The sequence below is a fragment of the Neofelis nebulosa genome, chromosome 2, assembly GCF_028018385.1.
Source record: "Neofelis nebulosa isolate mNeoNeb1 chromosome 2, mNeoNeb1.pri, whole genome shotgun sequence".
Lineage (NCBI taxonomy): Eukaryota > Metazoa > Chordata > Mammalia > Carnivora > Felidae > Neofelis > Neofelis nebulosa.
Window position 1 is genome coordinate 146,485,340 of NC_080783.1, and position 27,100 is coordinate 146,512,439.

Sequence of the window (27,100 nt, forward strand, 5' to 3'; positions counted from 1 at the left end):
AGTCCTAGCCACAGCAATCAGACAAGAGAAAGAAATAAAAGGCATCCAGACTGCTAAGGAAGAAGTAAAGCTTTAACTTTTTACAGATGATATGATATTATATATAGAAAACACAAAAGACTTCACCCAAAAACTACTACAACTGATAAATAAATTCAGTCATATCACAGGATATGAAATAAATCTGTAATTCGTTGCATTTCTATAGACTTATAATGAAGCAGCAAAGGGGCACCTGGGTGGCTCAGTCGGTTAAGCGGCCGACTTCGGCTCAGGTCATGATCTCACGGTCCGTGAGTTCGAGCCTTGCCGAACTTTCCATTTTCAACATTGCCATTTTCAACAACATGTTGAAACCTTGCCATTTTCAACAACATGTAAGCATCTAGAGGTTGTAATGCTAAGTGAAATAAGCCAGAAAATGACAAATACCACATGATTTCACTCATATGTGGAATTTAAGAAAGAAAAGGAACAAAAAAAGAAAAAAAGAGACAAACCAAAAAACAGACTCTTAACTATAGAGACCGAACTGATGGTTACCAGAGGGGAAGTGGGTGGGGATTGTGTAAAATAGGTGATGGGGATAAAGAATACACTTATTGGGACGACCACTGAGTAACATATGGAACTGACGAATCACTACATCAAAACTAACATAACACTGTATGTTTACTACACTGGCACTAAAATTTAAAAAAATAAGTAAAATTAAAAATATATTAGTCAAGAAAAGAAAAGAAATTCTAAAAGGTTTGTTCATTTTGCATGGACACTATATCTTGGGGAACATATTTAAAATGTTAAAAGCTCTCCACTAACAAAAGAACCCAGGAATTCCCACTAAGAGAAAAACAGTTGAAATATTCTTGTTTTATACAGCTTTGCTGACATTTGTGTCATGAATTTTCTGTTTTTCCTGTGTGCTAAGGAAACTTAAGCCAAACGAGAGAGACATATGGAGAACAGAGGCCAGGAAAACACTCCAAGATGGGGAAGACAAAAGGAAGTTGATGGAGTGTGTTTGCTAAAAAGCCTGACTGTTGAGTAACTGTGGGGTTTTCCCTAACCCCATCACATGATGCACCAAACATCCATATTCATGCCCGAGGCTACTGATTCAGGGTGCCTGAATCGCTTTTACTTTCAATTTCAGTTTTAACACATGATTAAAACAGTAGCAATGTCTAACTTCCTCAGTTTTTTCAAGCTTTTATAAAGGAGGGACAGAAAGGTGAAGGATCAAGTGAGCAAGCAACGAGCAGCTGAGAACTCTTCTTGGACCGTAGTGCTGAAGAGCAGGTATGCACATCTTTCACATGCAACGTTGTCTTGAACTCAGGACCTGATTTCTGGTTCAAAGTGATAAGGGAGGAATGAGCAGGAAGGGCAGGTTGCCTTTTGTCTGGCCCATAGGGGTCTGTGGCTGGCTTTAGGGTTGGGGTAGCTTAGCTTCTCGGTTTGAAACAGTAGCAGCTGCAAAGTGACAGCCAGGCACACCGTGTCTCCCTGGATGTGCTGCTTCCAGAACAATGTCAGCCAGGGCAGCTAGCTGCAAGTAGAGTGGGCCAAGCCCCCATGGGAGCCTCCCTAGTTTACTTTTATCAGGCTCTGTAACAGGCATTAGAATCCATAGGACAAGACAGTGCCCATCAAGGAGCTTCTAGGCAATGATAATCTAAAAGAGATAGTTTCTCTTTAATCTTTCTATTAGTCATACGTAAAAAAGCTTGAGATTGAGAGTTCTGTTTAGTCTCCATGTAGAAATAAATTCAGTTCCTACATCACTGGTCTTTATTAGTTAAAAATAACTATATTGTCAAGTCTGTCTGTCTCTGTTGCCCTCTGATGTTTGTTGGCTTATTTTTCACAGGAACATCAGAGTCACCTGTACCGTTTGGTAAATGTGTAGAATCTGGGTGTAATGGTATTTTTTTTAATGATTTATTTTGAGGGGCAGGTGGGGTGGGGGGAGAAGGGTAGAGAGAAAGGGAGACTGAGAATCTCAAGCAGGCTCCGTGCTGTCAGCGCAGAGCCTGATTTGGGGCTCCAATTCATGAATTGTGAGATCATGACCTGAGCCGAAATCAAGAGTCAGATGCTTAACCAATTGAGCCACTCAGGTTCCCCTAGAATCTGGGTTTAACAATTTCTTCAGATGATTCTTCATGTACATCGAATTTTGAAAACCAGTCCTGAACAGGATCCAATGGCTGTTCATTTGAAATTACAAGTTCTGTGGCTCATTCACAGCTAAGAACCCACAAATCTGTTTTCATAACGTTGTTCAATAGTTCCCATCACATCTTCCTCAGCTTCCTCTAATCTTCACTCGAAAGAGGGGACTGTAAGTTTCAGTCGTTAGAATGGAGCTATTTGAGGCGGGCATTTTACTTCCACATTCTCTGCTCCCCACACTGAAGAAGCAGACAAAAGGAAGTGGTACAGGGCAGCCTGTTTGAACTTGCTTACTGTTTTGATCCGACAAAAAATTTATATGGTGGCCTTGTTTCTTAGTAATCTATAGTTTACAGAGCATGTGAAAATGCATAGCCCAATGGACCAAATTGCTCAATGCAATTGTTATAATCTCCATGTATTCAGCAAATGTACACTGAAGTCCTATTTTGTGCTGCATGCTATGCTAAGATAAAGGCTTATGGCATCTAGTTTAATTATCAAAATATCCTCTAGGTTGGACCTATAATTGTATTCCCATTACCCCTATAATTGTCTTTAAAAACTTAGGTATAGCTAGGTGAGGCTCCTTGTTTAAGGGCCCATAAGTAGTATATGACAGAGTTGGTGTTAGATGCATTTTGAATATGTGACATATTAATATAAAACTGAATATTTGAGACATTTGAATATTCATCATAGCATGCTTACACATTCTGATTATGAAAAATATCTAGATATTATCAACTGAGAAAAGGAGGTAAAATTGAAAAAGAACAAAGGCCTTTATTTGCAGTCTCAGAATTGCAATTTAGGGAGCACAGTTTCTTTTCTTTTTTTTTTTTTAATATAATTTATTGTCAAGTTAGCTAACATTGAGTGTGTATTTGGTTGTGGGAGTAGATTGTGCTCTTGGTTTTGGAAGTAGACTCCCATGATTCATTGCTTACATACAACACCCAGTGCTCACCCCAACAGGTGTCCTCCTTAATACGTATCACCCATTTTCCCCTCTCTCCTGCCCTACACCCCCCCCCCCATCAATCCTCAGTTTGTTCTCTGTATTTAAGAGTCTCTTATGGTTTGCTTCCCTCTCTGTTTGTAACTACTTTTCCCGTTCCCCTCCCCCATGGTCTTCTGTTAAGTTTCTCAAGTTCCACATATGAGTGAAAATTATGATATCTCTTTCTCTGACTGACTTATTTCACTTAGCATAATACCCTCCAGTTCCATCCATGTTGCTGCAAATGGCAGGATTTCATTCTTTCTCATTGCCAAGTAGTATTCCATTATATATATAAACCACATCTTCTTTATCCATTCATCAGTTGATGGACATTTAGACTCTTTCCATGATTTGGCTATTGTTGAAAGCACTGCTATAAACATTGGGTACATGTGCCCCTATGAATCAATACTCCTATATCCTTTGGATAAATTCCTAGTAGTGCTATTGCTGGGTCGTAGGGTAGTTCTATTTTTAATTTTTTGAGGAACCTCCGCACTGTTTTCCAGAGCAGCTGTACCAGTTTGCATTCCCAACAACAGTGCAAGAGGGTTCCCATTTCTCCACATCCTCACCAGCATCTGTTGTTTCCTGAGTTGTTAATTTTAGCCATTCTGACAGGTGTGAGGTGGTATCTCAATGTGGTTTTGATTTGTATTTCTCTGATGATGAGTGATGTTGAGCATCTTTTCATGTGTCTGTTAGCCATCTGGATGTCTTTGGAAAAATGTCTGTTCATGTCTTCTGCCCATTTCTTCACTGGATTATTTGTTTTTCCAGTGTTGAGTTTGGTAAGTTCTTTATAGATTTTGGATACTAACCCTTTATCCAACATGTCATTTGCAACTATCTTCTCCCCTTCCGTTGGTTGCCTCTTAGTTTTGTTGATTGTTTCCTTTGTAGCACAGAAGCTTTTTATCTTGATGAGGTCCCGATAGTTCATTTTTGGGGAGCACAGATTCTAAACTGACCAGAAAGGTGTCCTGCTTATGTGGGAAAAGCAAGGGGTTTTTACAGGAAAGGAGGAAGGGGTAATTATACGGTTTAGATAAAGAAGAGAAGAGGGAAAAAAAAAACACCCTAATTTGATGCTGACTGGTTAAGCTGCTTCTGATTACTATCTTGTTCATAAGGTTATTGGTGCTATCACATGAAACTGTCCCTGGTATGTATTAACTTTACTATCCTCATATGATCTAAATGCCAGTTGCTCTATTGAAATTTTATGAGCAATTGCTTGAAAACTATTGCCACTCTGGCCCAATTAGAGAGTTCATTATTTGGAAAAGAAAATGGAGCTTCAAAATGGAGCCTCTTATGTCCAGACATTTTATACAATTCTACAATGTCATTAAAAAAAATTGACTATAATGCAATCAAAAATATGCCAGGAGATTAAATTGTACTTTTAATAGTTAATTTTTTATATTAAACTTTACCTTGAAAAACAATTACAAGAGAATCCCATATATCTTTCACCTAGATTTATCCACTGGTGACATTTTGCTAGATTTGCTTTATCTCTCATATACATATATGTCTCCCTATATAATATAAAATTACATTTACATTTTTATTTTTATGCTTATTCATAGGAGTAATTTGCAGAAAACCTGACCCTCTCAGCTAAGGACTTCGGCCTGTATCTCTTAAGATTCAGGACATTCTCCTGCCTTCCCTTATTGAAAGGGAGGCTACACTCTCTAGACTGACCTCATTCCACTCCCAACATTTGTCAATCTGTAGACAAAAGATGAGCACATGGGTCACACGAAAGCATTGGAGAGCACATTTTGTTATGTGATGATGATGAGAAAGCTACCATAGGTTACAGATAAAGGACTTTACAGGATAATCAATGTCTTTGAGGAAGAATATTCTGTCCAGTAAGTGGCTGCAGTAGCATGGACAGAAAAATAGACTGTCCAGTGTTGCTTTTTAAAAACTTTAAAATTGTGATACAAACATATTTAACATAAAATTTCCCAATTTTACCATTTTAAGAGTATTGTTCAGTGACAATAAATACATTCTCATTGTTGTGCAACTATTACCACTACCCATTTCCAGATATTTTTATCACCTCAAATGGAAACTCAGTACCCTTTAAGCAGTAACTCCCCATACCCTCTCCCTTAGGCTCATGGTAAACACTATTCTACTTTCTGTCTTTATGCATTTGACTATTTTAGGTACCTCTTGTTAGTGGGATCATATAGTACTTGTCCTTTGTGTCTGGCTTATTTCACCTAGAATAACGTCTTCAAGGTTCATCAGTGTTGCTACATGTATCAGAATTTCATTCTTTTTACAGCTGAAAAATATTCCATTGTGTGTATATGCCACATTTTGTTCATCCATCCATCCCTTGATGGACATTTTCACCTTTTGGTTATTGTGAATACTGCTGCTATGAACATTGGTGTACAAATATCTGCTTAAGTCCCTGCTTTTAATACATTTGTCCATACACTCTGAAGTGGAATTGCCAGTTCAGATGGTAATTCTATGTTCAACTTTTAGGGGAACCACCAAAGGGTTTTCCACAGTGGTTGTAACCATTTTACATTCCTACCAGGAATGCACAAGTGTTCCAATTTCTCTGTATCCTGGCCAGCACTTGTTGTTTGATGGGTTTTTGGTTGTTTGTTTTTGTTCTCATTTTGTTAAATAACAGCCACCTTAATGGGTGTGAAATTGTCCTTTATTGTGGTATGATTTGCATTCCCATGATTAGTGATGTTGAGATCTTTTCATGTATCTATTGGCTATTTGTATATCTTCTCTGCAGAAATGTCTGAGTCCTTTGCCCATTTTTGAACTGCATTATTTTTGTTGTTATTATTGAGTTGTAAGAGTTCCTACAGATTCTGGATATTAATCCTTTATCAGATATGTGACATGCGGTTATTCTCTCTTACTCTGTGGTTGCCTTGTTACTCTGTTGATGGCGTCCTTTGATGCACAAAAGTTATTAATTTTGATAAAGTCCTATTTACCATGTTTTCATATTTTGATCATCCCTTTGGTGTCATATCCAAAAAATCATTGTCAAATCCAGTGTCATGAAGGTTTTCTCCTGTGTTTTCTTCTAAGAGTTTTTATAGTCTTAGCTCTTATGTTTAAGTCTTTAATATATTTTGAGTTAAATTTTATATTTGGTGTTAAAGAAATGATCCAACTTCATTCTTTTGTGTGTGAATATCACATTTACCCAGCACCATTTGTTGAAAAGACTGCGCTTTCCCCACTGGATGATCTCAGCATGCTTGTCAAAAATCATTTGACCATATATGGGAGAGTTTACTTCTGGTCTCTTTGTTCTATTCTATTGGTCTGTGTGTCTATCTTTATGCCACTGTGACTGGACCAATTTTGTTTACATCTCATTTTCCTGATTTACCTTAGTTCTTTGTGGTTTCCTTTAGCCTTTTGAGCATATTTAAGAAAATTACTTTAGTCTTTGCCTAGAACACATGCAATGCTTGTGTTTCTTCAGGGATGTTTTCTGCCACATTTATTTAAATCACTTTCTTTGAATGGGCCATATTTTCCTGTTTCTCTATATGCCTTGTGATTTTTGTTGTTGCTGTTGAAAACTGGTCATTTCTAGAAGAAGCTACCTTCTCCATTTTTTGCATATTGGTTTTGTGCCAAGGAAATCTTTTGCTAATTAGCGGGGTCTTGGTCTTGAGCCTTAGGAATAACCTAGGGAGAAATCTTAAAGTCTTTTTAGGTCTTTTCTGAGCGTGCATCTTTCCTGAGCTTTAGTGTGGCTTTTTTCAATTTTCTCAGATACATGCTGCTTTTAAATGTCTCAATTTCCCTCAGAATCTCCCCTTGGGGCCTTTTATGGTCTATGGTTTGTCTCCACCCTGAAAAGGAAACAATTCTACTTCTCTCAACACTCTATTCTCACTACTTCACTTCTGGTCACCACATGTATGGGCAATTTTCCACACCAAGCAACTGTGATACAAACTGAGGTCAGTGCATGCCCTACAGGTTAAGGTCTCAAGACTGGCCCTACTTCAGATGACAATCGCAAGTCCAGGGTGTAACGTGTGCTCTGACTGGCTATGTTTGCCATCCCTACCCCAGGCTCAATAATTTGGTAAAATAGCTTATAGAGCCCAGGAAAAAGAGTTTACTCAATAGTTTACTGGTTTAGAAAGAGAGAGAGAGAGAGAGAGAGAGAGAGAGAGAGAAAGAGAGAGAGAGAAAGAAAGAAAGAAAGAAAGAAAGAAAGAAAGAAAGAAAGAAAGAAAGAAAGGAAGGAAAAACGAAAGAAAAGAAAAAAAGACGGAAGGAAGAAAGGAAGGAAAGAAGGAAAAAGAAAAAAGATACAACCCAGGAAGAACAAGACAAAAAAGCTGCATAGGGCAAGGTATCAAGGGTGTGAAACATCCATGCTCCCTCTGGGAACACCACTCTCTGAGCACCTGCACATGTTCACCAACCTAGAAGCCCTTAAACACCTTCAGCTAGGGTTTTTTAATGGAGTCTTCACTAAATAGCCACAATTGATTAAATCATCAGCCTCCCGTGATTAGCTCAACCTTCAGGCCTCCTTTCCCCTCCCCTGGCAGGTGAGGCTGAAATTTCTAACTTTCTAGTCACATGCTTTGTTACCCGAGCAACCAGCCTTTGTGGTTTTCCAGGGTATCTCCAAAGTTACCTCATTAACATAACCTTGGGTGTGGTTGAAAGGTGCTTGTTATGTATGACAAAAGACAACTTCTTTCACCTTCTTTACTCTGGGACTATTTTAGGAACCAAAGACAAAAGACCAAATATTATAACAAAAGATACTTCATCACTTGGGAAATTAAAAGTGTTTTGGAAGCTGTGTGTCAAGAGCAGGGACAAAGACCAAATATATACTTCTTATTATACATCGCAATATCACACACTCATAATATCTTGCCAGAGGGGTCCGCAGGTGAATCTCCAGCAGCTTTCCCTAGCAATGCCCATTGCTTCTCCTAGCCAGAGATCCCAATTAGGTGAAACAAAGACCAGCTTGGAACAGATTAGAACATTATAAACTCAGTGTGCTCTGTTCCATCCAGTCTAAAGGAGGGAGATATGAACTGAACTGTTGCCTAAGATGGTCTGTTTTATGTCTTCACAGGTGATCTCTTGCCCCAGGCAACTGCAGATCCATCTCTCTGCAGCTTTCAATGCCCATGAAATCAATGCCAATGGTTCTTTCCATCTGACATCCAAGTTATACCACTACATCCCCATCCTCTGCCCCTGCCTGAGATCCATGTGAGATGAACCAGAGACCTGAGGAGGTAGCCCCCAGACAGATTAGAACACTGTGAACAAAGTCTGCTCTGTTCTCTCTGGGTCAAGAGAGAAAATTGGGAACTGGGTTACCACCCCTTCCAGACCAAGACTATACCACACCGGGGACAGTGTGGGCCAAGGGCAAGCAAAAACACCACAGAATTTCCTACCATTTTTAATGTGGCATTTTCTTGATTGGGTGTTTACTTGGTTGCTTTAGGTCTTTCACTGTTTTCACAGAACTACTATAAAGTTATTCTAGCCAATATTTTGATTATTTTTGATATCTCCTTAGGGAAATAAGAACTTAGAGCTTCCTAGCTTGCCATTTTGCTCAATTGTCTAGGCTTGATCCTGGCTGTATGACTTACTCAGCTTTTGTGAGACATATTTATCTTATTTGCAAAGTGGGCACAATAATTGCTAACTTGTAGGTTCTCGGAAGTATCAATGAGGCTGGGTATGTGTCACAGGGGTTGGTATATTGTAGGCCTTCAGTGCATAGTAACAATGGCTTGAATTCTATTATTACTATTGAAGCAAAACTTTGGAGTATACCCTATGTTTCATCACTAATGCTAATTGTAGGTTACATTTTGTCCCATAGAAAGTACAGAAGTTTCACCTACTCCTATATTGATGGATGCTTTTGGTAACTCAAAGTCAGAAAATGACTCTGAAATCTTATTTCTACTAGGAGACTTTTCCAGGTAGGCAGGTTGCCATGGCATCTGGACCCAATATGATGGCCCCCATTTGTCTGGTAGAAAACAACAATATGCAGCTGTCAGTGAACCAGAGAGCTACACAGATTCTTGAACAGATTTCTCAACCAGTAGTGGTGGTGGCCATTGTAGGACTGTATCGTACAGGCAAATCCTACTTGATGAATCGTCTTGCAGGACAGAACAGAGGTGAGTGTTGTATTGAGTCTGGGGCAAATTGATTAACTCTAGCTATATCTCAGATCCTTATTTTTCTTCCCTGGTCACAAGAAAGGAGAAGCAAACTCCTCTCAATAAACCAAACTTCCAATTCTAATTCTCACCACTAAATTACTCTTATTATAATTACTCTTATAATAATCTGTTATTATACGGTTTTACTGCTGTTAAGGAAAATCTCTCCTGGTAATGCTCAGGATCCTACCTTCTTTTACCTGACCAAATACTGGGCTCTTATAATTGTATCTCCTTTCTCTCTTGAAATATATTTGCTTTTTTATGGGATATTCCCATCAACATATAAACATGTTTGAATATCTATTGAGGAGAGGTGGAATCAGAAAAATGTTCATGGTTAGCTCAGAAGGCTGACCTACAGCCTACCTAGTTTCAATAAGTATCAAATATGTACTGGCTGCTACATTCTTAAAGGGTTTCATGACTGCCTGTTCATCTCACCCATAGTTAATATTGAACTGAATGACAAGCCCCAGAAAATCTTGTGAAAATAGTTTTATGAGTAGAAATTCAAAGAAACATTTATGATCTAATACTCCCTGCATGTCCCTTCCCTCGTGAACACTGAGCATATAACCACCAAGTTCACACCGCAAAAATGTGGCTCTTTCTGTCCCTGGGTCCTGTCCCCATGCTACGTGAATGAACTTACTAAGATGCACCATAAAACTTCTCAAGAATTCTTTCTTGACTGTTGTGCTCCATGATACTGCAACATCCATCATCTTAAAAATCTTTCCTAGATTTCACACCCCATTGTAGCTACCAAACCTCCTCCCCCCACCTCTTTTTTAATCACTTTGGCAAAAAACATGATCTCAATTTCCTTTTTCCACTTTTTATTCTCCCATGTTTCTCTTTAATCCACTGCTCTCTGGCTTTGCATCTCACCATTCTTTCAAAATGCTCCTGTTATGGTTATCAATGATCTCCACTCTTTGCTGATTCATGAATGCCTCTGTCTCCGTTGTGAGCACTTGACTGGCATCATTCTCATAGTTAACATCCCCTCCTCCTTGAAACAAAATGTCACACAAAGTAGGACATTCTTGAGGAACTCGAGAAAGAGCCATCTTATATGCTGGGGCACTTACATTACAGAAAGTCTGACTTTGTGACCCTTTGGCTGTTTAGATCCTCTCCTGTCACTGTATGTTGCCTTCTGCCCCCCCCCTTGCAGGTTTCCCACTGGGCTCTACAGTGCAGTCTAAAACCAAGGGCATCTGGATGTGGTGTGTGCCTCACCCCTCCAAGCCAAACCACACCCTGGTCCTTCTGGATACCGAGGGCCTGGGTGATGTGGAAAAGGTAAGGCAGAGTGTCATACATAAATCTTTTTTATTCTGGATTTGCTCTTGACCCCTTCATGATATTTTGTAATTTAACTGCTGTGATCTATTTGCAAAATCTAGAAATTCAAGTATAGTAAATGAGGCATGCTGGTTTGTTAGAATCTCACTTCTAGGTAAGATATTATGGTATATTAGATAAAATATTTTATTTCTTGGCACTGGGTGAATTATTTGATTACATTTAAGGAATAATTATTGAATAGCTGAATGGCAGCCTCTTGGCTTAGAACTATAGATATTTGTCACCACAGTAAAGGTCCTGCTCTCAAAGCATCTTCAGTCCAGTTGAGAAGACCCCAAATATGCCGTCAGATTTAATAAAATATGATTGAGAAAGAAGCAAGTTGGAGACAGGAAAAAGTTGCACAGCAATTTTAGCAATTACTAACTAGTTTACTAACTAATTACTAATTAGTTAGCAATTACTAACTTCTGTCAGTTCCATGGGAGTTATGTGGCTGCGATGGCTCTTTTGAGTTATGACAAGGGTGCTGATAAATCACTAAAAGAGTGTTTTAGAAGCCTTTCTAATTAAAAGGAGTGGCATTTGGGAGCTGTCTTCCATCAGCACTCCCACTAGCTGGGAGAACAAGTCCTTCGATGTTATAAGGTGATCCGGGCAGCACACCATAGTTTGCACCACAGACTATTAAGCATAAGGGTGCCTTGGCAGGAAAGAGGGAGAAACATCAGTTCCCTCCCAAGAGATGAAATATTTCTTTCTTTCTTTTTTTTTAATGTTTATTTATTTTTGAGAGAGATAACACAGAGAGAGGGAGACACAGAACCTGAAGCAGGCTCCAGGCTCTGAGCTGTCAGCACAGAACCTGACCTAGTGTTGGAACTCATGAACCATGAGATCATGCCCTGAGCCCAAGTCGGACACTGAACCTGCTGAGCCACCCAGGCGCCCCAGGAAATATTTCTGATGTATCTGCCAGATGAAATGTGTATTTGAGGTCTGGAGTTGAGTCAGGTTTACATTTCCTGTTGTGAACTACCCAAAGAGCATTCTAGAATTCTTTGAGATACCTCTGAATATGCTGGTTCTATAGAAGCATGTGTTTGCTCTATAACAGACATTTGTCAGATGGATTTTTGGTATTTTAGTTTTCTACCAAAGGGTGAAATGAATAATTTCTCCTTTTGTGCCTTACTTTGAGACTTACTTGGAAATGGTATCTAAATTTCTGTAGCCCTCCATTTCTGCCCAAAGTAGACTTAGAAATTCTGTGTTTATTTATTTTTTATTAGTTATTTTATTTGTGGAAAACTGTATGGAGGTTTCTCAAAAAGTTAAAAGTAGAAATACATTTCAATAATTCTACTACTATGTATTTACCCCCCCAAAAAGATGAAAACAGTGTTTATTATAGCATTATTTACAATAGCCAAGATACAGAACAATGTAAGAACCCATTAATAGACAGAGAGATAAGGAAGATGTGATATATATACACAATGGAATATTACATAGACATAAAAGGATAAGATTGTGCCATTTGCAACAAAATGGATCGACCTAGAGAGAATAATGCTAAGTGAAATAAGGCTGAGAAAGACAAATACCATATGATTTCACTCATATATGGAAACCAAACCACACACACACACACACACACACACACACACACACACACACACAAATTACCAAACAAAAAGCAGAATCAGACCTGCTGAGAACAAACTGATTCTGTGTTTCTTCGTGTCTGTATTCTACCAATTCTTGAACACTCAGCTCAAGACTTCCGGTGAGCCTTCATAATGTATACTCTTTCTCCAACTTTCATAGCTCTGCTCTTCCTTGATAAAATTCTAAATTTTCATTTAATATTGCAGCTATAGGTTCTACCACTTACATACCTTACTAAGATGTAAGGTTACTAAAACTTTTTATATTGTCATCTTTGTTACATTCATTGTTACGGCTGTTTGTCACCACTTTGAAATAGTCATCTTGAAAGTAACCGCTGCCATTTTCAAGTTTGCTTTTAAATATAAGAACAATGGGAAACATTCAGTAGCTCCCGATAAACATTTGTTGAATTTAACCGAATATAATTTGAATCCCCAGTTATGGCAATTATGGTGTATTTTATATAGCTATATATAAAATGAATAAATGAATTGAATACTTAATTGCATACCAGGTAACGTGCTAGTTTTTCTATATATGTTCCTTTATTTTCTCCAATTGAGGGAAAAGAAAGCTCTGTGAAGATTAGAATCTTTGTATATATGAAAAAAGTCACAATCACAAGGAATGTCTCTATAATTGTCAAAGTTGATATCTGTATTTACGTCTGTTTTCAAAGTTATTTCTTTGCATGACAAGTATATTAGCTGAAATAATAAATGAGAGACTGACAAAATAAGTGTCTGAATGAATTTCTAATGAGCAAAGTCCTAAAACTCTTGCTCGAATGTGCTTTGCAGGGTGACCCTAAGAATGATTCCTGGATCTTTGCCCTGGCTGTGCTTCTGTGCAGCACTTTTGTCTACAACAGCTTGGGCACCATCAACCACCAGGCCCTGGAGCAGCTGCAGTATCCTTTAATGAAACAAAGCGCCATGTTTCATTAGGTTTATGGGAAAGGAGATCAAGTTAGTTTCTCCTTCCCTGCCACTTCGTTGCCTCTGGTGGACCCGAGGGGACCCAGGGCAAAAGGAAGTGTTCATAATAATTTTTTGTTAGAGAAATGTGGGAATTTGGGGTACTAACTTCTTCTTCCTTAACTGAGCCCTAGTTATGTGACAGAGCTTACAGAACTAATCAGGACAAAGTCCTCTCCAAAAGAGGATGGAACAGAAGATTCCACAGAGTTTGTGAGTTTCTTTCCAGACTTCATCTGGACTGTGAGGGATTTCACCCTGGAGCTGAAGTTAAATGATGATCCTATCACAGAAGATGAGTACCTGGAGAATGCCTTGAAGCTGATTCCAGGTATCAGAGCATGGCCTGGGTAGTGGGTAGTCCAACAGAGGGTGGGAGTTCTTAAACACAGACCATTATCTTTGGGGTTGCACTTGTGTTCAAGACCAGAATGGAGTCTATAGAAATGGTGACTTGAAGATGGGTCGAAAAGCTCCAGGGACTGGAGTTTAAGTTCACTTAAGAAAAGCAGAGCCTAGGCTAGGGTGAGATTATTCAACACTGATTTGTTCTTTAGTCAATTGCTAATTTAGCTACCAGATTACAACGGGTGCTTAAACTTTCCAAAGACCAGATACATGTACCTTATTTTGGCTTCTGTTTTTCTGTGTTGAAGAATACAACTGACTAGATAGTTTCTATGTGTGAAATTACAAGGAAAATCAATGTGTCACCATATACACAACATATTTCCATAAAAAATATACTTGACACAGATATTAATCTTCTCAAAGAAGGATATAATTTTCTAATGTCTGTATGAATATATCACATATAAAAATGACTATGTGTTCTAAATAAACCTGAAGAAGTTTGTCTTTTCAGTCTATGCCTTTTCAATATTTCTGATAATTATCAGAACATTCATCTTACTTTCTATGTCATAGTTTTCTCTTAATTCCCACATATTTATCCATGGTATAATTTTGAAATGATAAATTACTTGAATAGGTTACATTTATAATGATGTATATATCTCATTAAATCTTGAGAAAAATATCAATTCTGATATCCATTCTTGCTTTTGTTTTTCTTTTCTTTTTAATTTTTTTAAATGTTTATTCATTTTTGAGAGACACAGACAGAGCATGAGTGGGGGAGGGGCAGAGAGAGGGAGACACAGAATCTGAAGGAAGATCCAGGCTCTGAGCTGTCAGCACAGAGCCCGATGTAGGGCTGGAACTCACAAACCATGAGATCATGACCTGAGCCGAAGTCGGATCCCCCAACTGACTGAGCCACCCAGGTGCCCCTTTCATTTTTCTACTTATACTTTCCCAAAACATTTGATGAGAGATTGCCTAGGCAGAAGAGCCAGGCTGTTAAATCGAGTGTGGTCCTTTACCTCAAGAAGTTTGTAGAGTAGTGTTGACATCCTAAAATTGCATTTTAGTTACATGTATTCTTCAGAAGTTTTTGCTTTAAAAAAAAAAAAAAGCTAACATTGTACGAATTATTTTTAGCATCAAATGAGTTTTCCTTAAATAACCAGAGTGTCCTAATATGCCCAATACTTTTGTTCCTAACATTGCTCCATTATCCCTTGTACGTGGCTCTTGGTCCCACAGCTCAATTTCTACATTAGACCAAAAAGTTCCACTTGAACTTTCATTCTTTTAAACATTCATTCAGTAAACACCTAATAAACAACTGCACTACCATTTTCAGGTCTGGAGTTACCAGCAATGGGCTTCTTTCACCTGGATCAGATGTCTCCCCAAATTTCTCTCCAGCATTATATCATTAGTGTGAGTTTGCTGTACAAGGAAGTATTGAGTGTCTATGTTAAAGGTGTTGTGAGCATAGAAGACATAAACAATTCTTTGTTGTAAGCAAAGAATTGAAATCCCTGTCATAAAAACCTTTAGCTCCCTTGAGGCACCCGGGTGGCTCAGTTGGTTGAGCATCCAACTCTTGATTTCAGCTCAGATCATGATCCCAGGGTTGTGGGATTGAGCCCTGCATCAGGCTCCGTGCTGAACTGGGGCCTGCTTATTATTCTCTCTCTCTCTTCCCCTCCTCCACTTGCACGCACGTACTCTCTCTCTCTCTCTCTCTCTCTCTCTCTCTCTCAACCCAAAAAAACAACAAAAAAAAAACTCCTTTAGCTCCCTTGCATCAAGACTGTTCCCACAGTAATCTCTGTTGTTCTTATCCCTCAGGCAAGAATCCCAGAATCCAAGCATCCAATCTACCCAGAGAGTGCATCAGGCATTTCTTTCCAAAACGGAAATGTTTTGTCTTTGACCGGCCAACAAATGACACAAAACTCCTAGCCAATATTGAGAATATACCTGAGAATCAACTGGATCCTAAATTCCAGAAACAAGCAAACAATTTTTGTTCTTACATCTTCACCCAGGCAAGGACCAAGACTCTCAGAGAGGGAGTCATGATCACCGGGAATCGTGAGTCTCCTTTTCCACCATTTCTATGGGGCTTAATATATGTTGAATATATTATATAATGTGTTTTTCGGCATTTTTGTTTGATTCTTTATGGAATTCTGGATATACACACATTCACACTCTATGAAGAGATGTGTGTATCTTATCATTATCTCACTTTTGGGGCTCTATAAACCCCTCTCCAAAATTGCACACTTTGTCACTGATATCTATGGCATCCACTTATTTGAAAGAATCCTTCACTGATAAAAAAAAATCAATAACTAGGTATAAAAACAGAATGTATTGGGCACCTGGGTGCCTCAGTCAACTAAATGTCTAACTCTTGATCCCAGCTCAGGTCTTGATCTCAGGGTTGTGAGTTCAAGCCCCACGTTGGGCTCCATGTGGTCATGAAGCCTAGTTAAAAACAAAACAAAAACAAAAAACAAACAGAATATACTGTATGGGTTTTTTTTTTTCCTCAAGGGAAGTCCTATCTGATAAGTGTTATTTGTTACTTAGAGCATCACCACAAATCAGTGAAAATCCATTGGAAGCTTCAGAATTAGGAATAAATATAATTTGACTTACCTTGCCTCATCTATCTACCTATATAATTTATTTTGTTTTTAATTTTTAATGGTAAAGTATGTTTTCCAGATACTCTTTTAATATGTTAGATGAAGGTATATTTTTAAATTTTTTTGGCTGTGTGGCCTGGAAAACCATAAAAATTAAGAGTCAATAGGAAAACAAAGGTGAAGATAGAAGGAGGCAGGGCTCCTGTGGGGGAAGGTGGGGGGATGTGTGCGCATGTGCATGACTTCAGAAATGTAGTCTCAGAATCTGGGATCCTGTGGAGTGATAATTGGATATTTATCCCTTCAATATCCTGGCTCACTCAGGGTTGAGAACTCTGGTGGTGACCTATGTGGATACCATCAATACTGGGGCGGTGCCTTGTTTGGAGAATGCAGTGACAACTCTAGCCCAGCTTGAGAACTCAGTGGCCGTGCAGAAGGCAGCCGACCACTACAGCGAACAGATGGCCCAGCGAGTGAGGTTCCCCACAGACACGCTCCAGGAGCTGCTGGATGTGCATGCAGACTGTGAGAGGGAAGCCATTAGGGTGTTCATGGAGCGTTCCTTCAAGGATGAAAATCAGGAGTTCCAGAAGACTCTTGTGGTAATTTGTCTTAGTTTTTACTCTGTGGGTCCTTTCCCTTTGAAGAATGAAGTCTAGAAATACCTTTACTGACCCCATGGCTCATCTCTTACTCAAGGATAAAAAAAATCTGGATTCTCATGAGAAAGAGAGTTTCAAAGGACTACATTTTCTTCTTTCTTTTTTTCTCTGAAACCTGAGGTACTTTATCTAGAAATCTCTCTGATTTCTGAAGCAATTATCAGTACAGATATCCTCCTGATCTGAATACTTCTATGGATTCCAAGCCTGCCCAGAAGACCCAAAAGTCATTCCTGGGCATGGATGCTTTCTGTGAACACAATCCCCTTGTCAGGAAGCAAACTTTCTCTTATCAGATCCTCATTCCAGGCCATTTTCAACTTACATTGCTCCTTGTTGTATCACTGTATCATTGAAGATAAAATCACTGAATGCCACAGCTGCAAGGAACCATAGAGTTTAGGTAACACAACTCCAACATTTCAGAAGAACCATGGAGGTTAAGAAACTTTCCCATGGTCTTGCAGGGAGTATTCAAGGTTGTCAGTAAATCAAGTCTTGTGATTCCTGTTTTACTCCATGTCCTTCGCCAACAGAATGCTTTTCTCACGGACCACAGTTAGATCAATCCTTCTACCAGATTCTTTGGAATCTTATCTTTTCCATTCCTTTCTTCTGGTGACATCTCTCTACATTTCCCTTGTAGGAAATCATAAAGGATAAGAAGCAACATTTCTTGCAGCAGAATGAAGAAGCATCGGTTAAATACTGCCAGTCTATGCTTGATCAGCTTTCAAAGGCCCTAATGGAAAATATTTCCATAGGAACTTTTTCTGTTCCTGGAGGGTACAAGCTCTACAGGCAAGCAAAGGAAAGTATTGAATGGAATTATTCACAAGTTCCCAGGAAAGGAGTGAAGGTGAGGAATAAGGGGAACATGGGGGAGCCTACAGAATAGAGTCACAGGGGTCTCCTGAAAATCTGAAAGGACAGCACCAGTTGTGGGTGATAAGACAGCATGGGGATATCATGACAGATTTAGCTTTTAAGGTCCACTATGTGTTACATACTCCTGAAGAGAGTGGAAATGCCCATTCCCAAGAAATGAGTATGGATTTCTGGAATCCACACGAGATAGAAATTACTCATTTCTTCATTTAATGACATGACATTGAATATGCTAAGTGCTGACAATTTACAAGGTAAAGTCAGACTCTTTGTACTTAAGTATGATCAAAAGTAAGAGAGAAAGTCAAATACACAGATAATTGCATACAAAGTTATAACCCATATGAACCTATGGAAATGCAACTTAATCTTATACAGCCATAAAAAGTATGAGATCATGCCATTTGAGACAACCTAGATGGACCTAAGGGATATTATGCTAAGTGAAATAAGTCAGACTGAGAAAGACAAATACCATATGATTTTGCTCATAAGTGGAATCTTAAAAAAAAGCCCACAAATGAATAAACAGACAAAAAGCAGAATCAGGGGCGCCTGGATGTCTCAGTTGGTTGAGCGGCCGACTTCGGCTCAGGTCAGGATCTCGCGGTCCGTGAGTTCAAGCCCTGCGTCGGGCTCTGTGCTGATAGCTCAGAGCCTGGAGCCTGTTTCAGATTCTGTGTCTCCCTCTCTCTGACCCTCCCCTGTTCATGCTCTGTCTCTCTCTGTCTCAAAAATAAATAAACGTTTTAAAAAAAAAAAAAGTTGGCTAACTACTAAAAAGGAGAATCACATCTGTAAACACATACAACAAACTGATGGTTGCCAGATGGGAGGGGGATAAAGGGATAAGCAAAATGGGCAAAGGGGAGTGGGACGTCCAGGCTTCCAGTTATGGAGTGAATCAGTCATGAGGATGAAAGGCACAGTATAAGGAGTACAGTCAATGATGTTGTATATATTGTAACAACGATGTAGCAAGGCTGAAGGTAGCTACACTTTTGGTGAGCACAGCATAAGGATAAACCTGTCAAATCACTATGCTCTACACTGGGAACTAAGGTAACATTGCGTGTCAACCACACTCAAATTAAAAAAAAGAATAATAAACAAACAAATAAATAAGTGCAAATGGGCTACATAGGTTGTGGTAACAAACAATAATAATTTAAAAATAATGATAATAATAATGCAACTAATATATATTAGACTGTTATTTCTTTTTTTTAAAGCTTATTTATTTATTTTGAGAGACAGACAGACAGAGAAAAAGGAAGGGGCAGAGAGACAGAAGGAGACAGAGAGAATCCCAAGCAGGCTCTGTACCATCAGCACAGAGCCCAATGTTGGGCTCAAACCCACAAACCATTAAATCACAACTTGAGCCAAAGTCAGATGCTAAACTGACTGGGCCACCCAGGTGCTCCTAGACTATTATTTCTTATAGCAATCATGTAAAACTGTTTTCCTAGACTCTTTAGCTTAATCCTTCAAACAACCTAAAGAAACATCTACATTTATTGTCAATATTCTACACATCTGAACTGAGAGGCACAGGCAGGTTAAAATAACTTGCCTAAAGTTAAAGCCAGCAAACAACAGAGGAGATCAACAGTACAAATTAGAGGCAACATTTCCCAGTGAGAAGGCAAACCTATAAAAGCAGCAGAGATTATGGATTTATAGAACTGAACATAGTTCTGACTGGCTGGAACCTAGAGTGGGTAGAAGGGAGCAGCATGGGGGGTAGACACTGGAAGGAGACAGGAAGCAGGAGATATGGAGAGTCTCTGGTCACACTATGGAGCTTGAACACTGTAGGGAGCCACCATAGAATTTTAAGTATGAAGCAAGAATGACATGGACATACGTACTTGTTTTTGCAGCACTTATCTCTGTAGTGGAAATCTAAGTTCTTGTCTCCTTCTTGGTTCCTCAGGCAAATGAGGTCCTCCAGAATTTTCTACAATCACAGGCTTCGATAGAGAAATCCATCTGGCAGGCAGATAAAGCCCTTACTGATGGGGAGAAGGCCATAGCAGGTACGGGGCTGGGCTTGGCTCACAATGGCTTGGGTAGGTCCCTCTGTCAGGTGTGAGTGCAAAGCCTTCCTGAAACAAGGAGCTTCCTCTCCTTCTGTGGAACAACTCTGCTAAATCTATAAACAACGAGGAGAGTTGTGTTTGTATGTCAGCCAGTAGGGCCTTTACCCTAATATTCTGAAATGTGCTCCCGATGGTGCGGACACGAGGAACGCAGAGATTTTCTGTCTTCCCTTCCAACTTTGTTTTGTCTCTGAGTTCAAGAGGGTAGAGATCAGTCTTCACCTAATTTTCTTCCCTCTTGGAACTTTCCTGGGGCAGCGGAGAGGGCCAGCAAGGAAGCAGCTGAGAAGGAACAGGAGGTGCTAAGACAGAAACTACTGGAGCAGGAACAGCAGATTGAAGCACAACAGAGGAGTCTCCAGGAGAACATAGCTCAACTGAAAGAGAAGATGGAGAGAGAGACAGAAAACATAATAAAAGAACAGAACATGATGTTGGAGCATAAGCTGAAGGTACGTCTGCCCATGGCCTTGGTGCTGCTTGATGGTCCTCCTGGTGCCTCAGGAAAGGATGGGTGAAGGTTACAGTGAGCTTATGGAAGGAAGCATCATTGCCATTAATTGCTTGTGACTTATTAAAATCCTGAAACCTTTGAATTCTTCTTCTTCTCCCTCTCCCTCTCCTTCCCCTCTTCCATCTCCTCCCCTCCTCTTCCCCCTCCTTTTCTATAGAAGCCTTTGAATTCCACTCTATATGTAGACTCTAGAGAGTTCAGGATGAGTATGGCCCCTCCAAGCTCTACAAATAGCATTTGGGGGTTTTAAAATGATCTCATGAGGCTTGATTAAACATATATTCAACCATATGATTTAATATGAGTAGCAACTGCTTTACCAAGATCACTGACAATTATCGGAAACCCTACTGCTACCCAAAGACCCTGAGGTAGATATATGCTGACATAAAACTATCAGAAATGTAAAGACTTAAAAATGCAGGGAAGTGACAGCTTCTAAAATTACTCTATTGTCTCCAAGTGTGGATAGTCTACCCAATTTATCAAATGGCATAGGGAGGAAATCACTTATTGTCCATCAGAACATATTTATAACAGATTTCTAGAACAGCTTGTAAGTTCCCTTCATTTCTACTATTTGGGTGACCATACCAACCCAAGTGGGACTGAGAACTAGTGCAATCAGACCAAGGCCACCTATCAATTGGCATTTTTTGGCTGAAAAATGTTACATTTGTCTTTGTGTCAGGTTTAGCATCCTAGCAAAACCTTAGTGGTATGTGAATTTTAGAAAGGCTTTAAACTATGCTTCCTCTCAATGCTCAGGTCCAAGCCAGGGAGATATTCCTCATTGCAAAATTCTCCTTTCATGCTTGAGTAAGAAAGAAGAATTTTATGAGTAAAACATAGTTTGACCAAATTTTCAAATACCAAGTGCAAATCTTAAAAAAAAATGATAATTTTAAAAGTTTCCCTTCTCGCCTTTTATTTAGGTCCAAGAAGATCTGCTCAAAGAAGGATTTAGAAAGAAATCTGAAGAGATGGATGAGGAGATAAGGCAGTTGAAACATACGATTGACACGACTAAAAATAATGAAGCTTCCTGGTTTACACAAGCCTTAGACAGATTTGGCAGTGAGATTATTTCAATATTTGCTTCTCCTGTTAGAGTTCTTGATACTGTTGTGAGAACAGTGAGCTCAATTTTTAAAAAGAATTAGTTCTCCTCTTAAAGAAATTAAAGAATGTGGCTATATACTCTGGCCCATTTTTAGCGTGTATGCTTTTCACTTTTATTCAGCAAAGTTTCAAATATAAAAAGTACCCACGAGAGGATGGTGATGACTGGCCTGCATTAGACAGAATAAATGCATGTACATTTTGATATAGCTATATCATTGAGAATTAAAGCAATGGTCATTGTTGATGGAGAATTTAAAGCAATGATAATAAGGATACTCACTGGACTTAAGAAAAGAATGGAGGACACCAGATTTAGGATTTATAGATTTAGGAAATCTACATGTGCAAAATCCACTGAGGCATCATCTTAAATGGCAAAAGATTGCTAAATTAGATTAAATATCTATCTATACAAAGTGGTCGTATAAACTTAACATGTGTATACCCTGGGATACTAGATACTATGTAGTCAATAAATAAATTGATAGTGGAGCTCTATTTGTACAAACATAGAAAAATCTTGAAAATATATTGTAAAGAAGTAAGGTATGAGAGAATGCATATAATGTGTTCACCATAAAAAGTGTATTATGTGTAGTCATACCTATGTACACATAGAATAGCTCTGGGAAATTTTTTAGAAACCCGTGTCATTCGTTCCTTCTAAGGAGAACTGAGTGGCATCAGGGTGGAAGAGACAGAGGCTTTTCATTATATACTCTATCTTTTGACTTTTATACAGAAATCTTGAATCGCCATTGTATAATTTTTTTTAAGGTTTATTCATTTTTGACAGACAGAGAGAGACGGAGCATGAGCAGGGGAGGGGCAGAGAGAGAGAGAGGGAGACACAGAATCTGAAGCAGGCTCCAGCCTCCCACCTGTCAGCACAGAGCCCAATCTGGGGCTCAAACTCCTGAGCTGTGAGATCATGCCTCCCACCTGTCAGCACAGAGCCCGATATGGGGCTCAGATTCATGAGCTGTGAGATCATGACCTGAGCTGAAGTCAGACGGCTAACCAATTAAAGCCACCCAGGCACCCCTTTTTTCTTCTATTCCTCATTTACATGTTTTTAAAAATATAGTTTGGGTATTCAGTCTTGTAAAAGGCTTTTTGTGCATCATTTGGACAATCATTTTGCTCCTTTGTTCTGTTCACAGGGGTATATTATGATAATTTTTAAAATTTTGAGCTAACGTGATGTAATCTACATTAATAGAATATTTCATCAAAAACAGCAGAATAAACATTTTTCTCAAGCTCACACGCAACATTCATCACAGTAGACCACATGATGGGCCATAAAGCACACCTTAACAAATTTGAAGGAATAGAAACATTACCATGTGTGTCTCAGATCACAATGGAATTAGACTAGAAACCCATAACATAAAGATAGCTGGAAAATCCTAAAATTCCTGGATGTTAAACAACACATTTCTATATCATACATAGGTCAAACAAGTCTCAAAAGAAATTTAAAAATGTTCTGAACAAAATGAAAACAAAGAGAGTGTGGGGAAGATGGTGGTAGAGTAGGAGGACCTGGGGCTCGCCTTGTTCCATGAATTCTAGATAACTATCACATCATCCTAAATAACCTGAAATAGACCTGAAGACTGGCAGAAGAAAGTCTCATACTAAAGGTAGAGAAGAGGTCACAGTGAAGAAGGTAGTAAGTATGGAGATGGAGCGTGGGAGAGAACTGGCTCATGGCCACTGCGGTAAGGAGGGAGCTGCGATCTTGGAGACAGGTAAGAGACAGACTAGCACACAGGGGAGTAAACAAGAAAACAAATTCCCAGGGCAATTGGCTTGGAAAGTAAGAGGGCCCGAATTTTATGAATTATTGCAATGAGTAGGGGCTCAAAGCCTGGAGTTTTAAATGTTGGCGTGCTTGACTCTGGGAGACCTTGGAGGACATTGGGGCTACTCTTGGAGAAAAAGCAGGGCAAACATCCCATAAACATATATTGTGAAAACAGTGATCTGAAGAGAGCCTGGGACATATGGTGGGGAGGTTAGTTACTCATCTCAGAGCATATCCCAGAGAGGCAGTATTCACAAAGATACCCCTCAGGGAACCAAAGAACTGGCAGGTGCCATTTCCCTCCCCTGCCCCTCAGCACAGACACAGAGCCACCTGAGGGAACCAGCATAGCACCAACACTCTTACCTAACTTGCTTACACCAAGTCCCGACCCCCCATGCTCCAAAAGAGCTGTCCTTCCCAGCCATGCTTGCTTCAGTCCCAGTGAGGCAGGCCCCTTTCCCCAGAAGACTGGCTGAAACCCATGTCAACACTGTTTGGTCTCAGTGGCCATGGTAAGTCTTGTTTCACAAGCAGACCAGAGCACACCTAGTTAAATTGCATCACATTCAGGCCAGGGACTAAACACTACCCATAATAGGCAAAGAGAGGCCTCTACAGATGACTGACCTGAAGGATAAATCAGCCAGAACACAACAGTAGAGTGCACGTAGCACACATTAGAGACACTCCCAGACTGCCAGGCCCAGAGGAACAGGAGACACTACACTGTGGGGCACTACAGAACCTCTTCTTTATAGAGCTATCACCCTCAAGAATAGGGGATGTAGCTGAGTTTCCTACACAGAAACAGATACAGAGATTTAGGCAGAGGAATTTGTCCCAGATGAAAGAACAGGACAAGGCCACAACCAGAGATCTAAGCAAAATAGATACAAGTAACATGCCTGATGGAGAATTTAAAGCAATGATCATAAGGACACTCACTGGGCTTGAGAAAAGAGGACACCAGCGAGACTACTAACACAGAGATAAGGAATAATACAGCAGAGATAACGGGTTTAATAAACAAAATGAGAAACACACTTCATAGGATGAACAGCAGCCTGGAAGAAGCAAAGGATGAATTGATGACCTAGAGGACAGTAATGCAAAGTAACCAAGCTGAACAAAGGAGAGAAAAGAGAATTATGCAAAATGAGTACAGACTTAAGAAACTCAGTGATTCCATCCAATGTATTAATGTTCGTATTATACAACTCCCAGAAGAAGAGAGAGAAAAGGGGGCCGAGAATTTATTTGAATAAATAATAGCTGAAAACTTCCCTAATCTGGGGAAGGGAACATATCCACACACGAGACAAAGATAACCCCCAATAAAATCAACAAAAGCAAATCCATAGCAAAACATATCATAATTAAAATGGCAAAATACGGGGGATAAAGAAAAAATATTAAAATCAGCAAGACAAAAGAAGACAATTACATAAAAAGGAACGCCCTCCCCCTCCCCCATAAGGCTATCAGTGAATTTTTCAGCAGAAACTTTCCAAGTCAGAAAGGAGTGGCATGATACATACAAAGTGCTGAATGGGAAAAACCTGCAGCCAAGAATATTCTATCCAGCAAGGCTATCATTCGGAACAGAAGGAGAGATAAAGCATTTCCCAAACAAAAGCTAAAGGAGTATATGACTACTAAATCAACCCTGAAAGAAATATTAAAGGAGACTATTTGAGTGGAGAGGAAAGACCAAAAGTGATAGTATGAAAGTAGGAAACACAAAAGCAGTAAAAATGAATATTTCTATAAAAAATCAAAAAACTAAAAATAAAAGAATATAAAATATGACACAATATACCTAAAACATGGGGAGGAGAGGAGTAAAGAATGGGTTGAAACTTGAACAACCATCAACTTAATATATACTGCTGTATGTAGAAGATGTTATACACAAACCTAATGGTAACCACAATTCTAACAAAAATGCAAAGAATAAAGAGACATAAATCCAAATATATCACTAAAGAACACCAGTAAACCATGGAAGAGGGAAAGACGAGAAAGGATTAGAGAAAATCTTCAGAAAACAAGTACAAAGCAAGTAATAAAATAGCAATAAATATATATCAATAATTACTTTGAATATAAATGCACTAAATGCTCCAATAAAAAGACATAGGGTGTAAGAATGGATAAAAAACAAGACTCATCTATATGCTACCTACAAGAGATTCCTTTTAGGTCTTAAAAACACCTGCAGATTGAAAGTGAAGAGATGGAGAAACATTTACCATACAAATGAATATGAAAAGAAAGCCAGGGTAGTAATACTTGTATCGGACAAAACAGACTTAAAAAAATTTTTTTTTCAACGTTTTTTATTTATTTTTGGGACAGAGAGAGACAGAGCATGAACGGGGGAGGGGCAGAGAGAGAGGGAGACACAGAATCGGAAACAGGCTCCAGGCTCCGAGCCATCAGCCCAGAGCCTGACGCGGGGCTCGAACTCACGGACCGCGAGATCGTGACCTGGCTGAAGTCGGACGCTTAACCGACTGCGCCACCCAGGCGCCCCCAAAACAGACTTTAAAACAAAGATTGTAATAAGAGACAAAGAAGGATGCTAAATAATCGTAAAGGGGACAATCCAACAAGAGGATATAACAATTATAAATATTTATGCACCCAACAAACCAACTAATAAACATAAAGAAATTGATAACAATACCATAACAGTAGGGGACTTTAACACCCCACTTACATCAATGGACAGATCATCTACACAGAAAATCAACAAGGAAACAATGGCTTTGAATGACACACGGGTCCAGATGTATTTAACAGATAAATTCAAGACATCCCATCCTAAAATAGCAGCATACACATTCTTGCAAGAGCACATGGAACATTCTCCAGAATAGGATCACATATTAAACAACAACACAAGCCTCAACAAATTCAAGAAGATCAGAGTCATGTTATGTATCTTTTCTGGCCACAACATTGTGAAACTAGAAGTCAACCACAAGAAAAAATATGAAAATAGCACAAATACATGAATGTTAAATAACATGCTACTAAACAATGAATGGGTTAACTAGGAAATAAAACAATTTCTCCGACATTGGCCATAGCAACTTTTTTTCTAGAGGGGTCCCCTGAGGCACAGGAAACAAAACCAGACACTATTGGCACTACATCAAAATAAAAAGCCTCTGCACAGCAAAGGAAATGATCAATATAACTGAAAGACAACCAATGGAATGGGAGTAGATATTTGCAAATGACATATCTGATAAAGGGTTAGTCTCCAAAATATATAAAGAACTTATGAAACTCAATACCCAAAAAATAAATAATCCAGTTAAAAAATGGGCAGAAGACATGAACAGACATTTCTCCAGAGAAGACATACAGGTAGCCAACAGACACATGAAAAGATGCTCATCATCACTTATCATCAAGGAAATGCAAATCAAAACTATAAGGAGATATCACCTCATACCTACCTAGTCAGAATGACTAAAATCAACAAAACCAGAAACAACAGGTGTTGGCAAGGATGTGGAGAAAAAGCAAACTTATGCACTGTTGGTGGGAATGAAAACT

At 39.1% G+C, this 27,100-nt stretch overlaps 1 protein-coding gene across 1 annotated transcript; it reads left to right on the forward strand.

Annotated features, from left to right (window-relative positions):
- The first annotated feature begins 1,144 nt into the window (after positions 1 to 1,144).
- LOC131504413 (guanylate-binding protein 6-like) lies at positions 1,145 to 21,789 on the forward strand. The gene is made up of 11 exons (XM_058716664.1): positions 1,145 to 1,302; positions 9,177 to 9,393; positions 10,622 to 10,749; positions 13,230 to 13,339; positions 13,541 to 13,737; positions 15,609 to 15,854; positions 16,742 to 17,022; positions 17,729 to 17,941; positions 19,910 to 20,012; positions 20,334 to 20,527; positions 21,525 to 21,789. Exons 2-11 carry the CDS (start codon positions 9,204 to 9,206, stop codon positions 21,750 to 21,752), a joined length of 1,890 nt encoding a protein of 629 aa, XP_058572647.1. The 5' UTR covers positions 1,145 to 1,302; positions 9,177 to 9,203; the 3' UTR covers positions 21,753 to 21,789.
- The last annotated feature ends 5,311 nt before the right edge of the window (positions 21,790 to 27,100 follow it).

Coding starts and splice junctions, on each gene's coding strand:
- LOC131504413 (XM_058716664.1), top strand. CDS start 9,204: ATGGCATCTGGACCCAATATGATGGCCCCCATTTGTCTGGTAGAAAAC. Junction 15,855..16,741: donor AGTCATGATCACCGGGAATC/GTGAGTCTCCTT, acceptor TGGCTCACTCAG/GGTTGAGAACTCTGGTGGTG. Junction 20,013..20,333: donor TGGGGAGAAGGCCATAGCAG/GTACGGGGCTGG, acceptor TTCCTGGGGCAG/CGGAGAGGGCCAGCAAGGAA.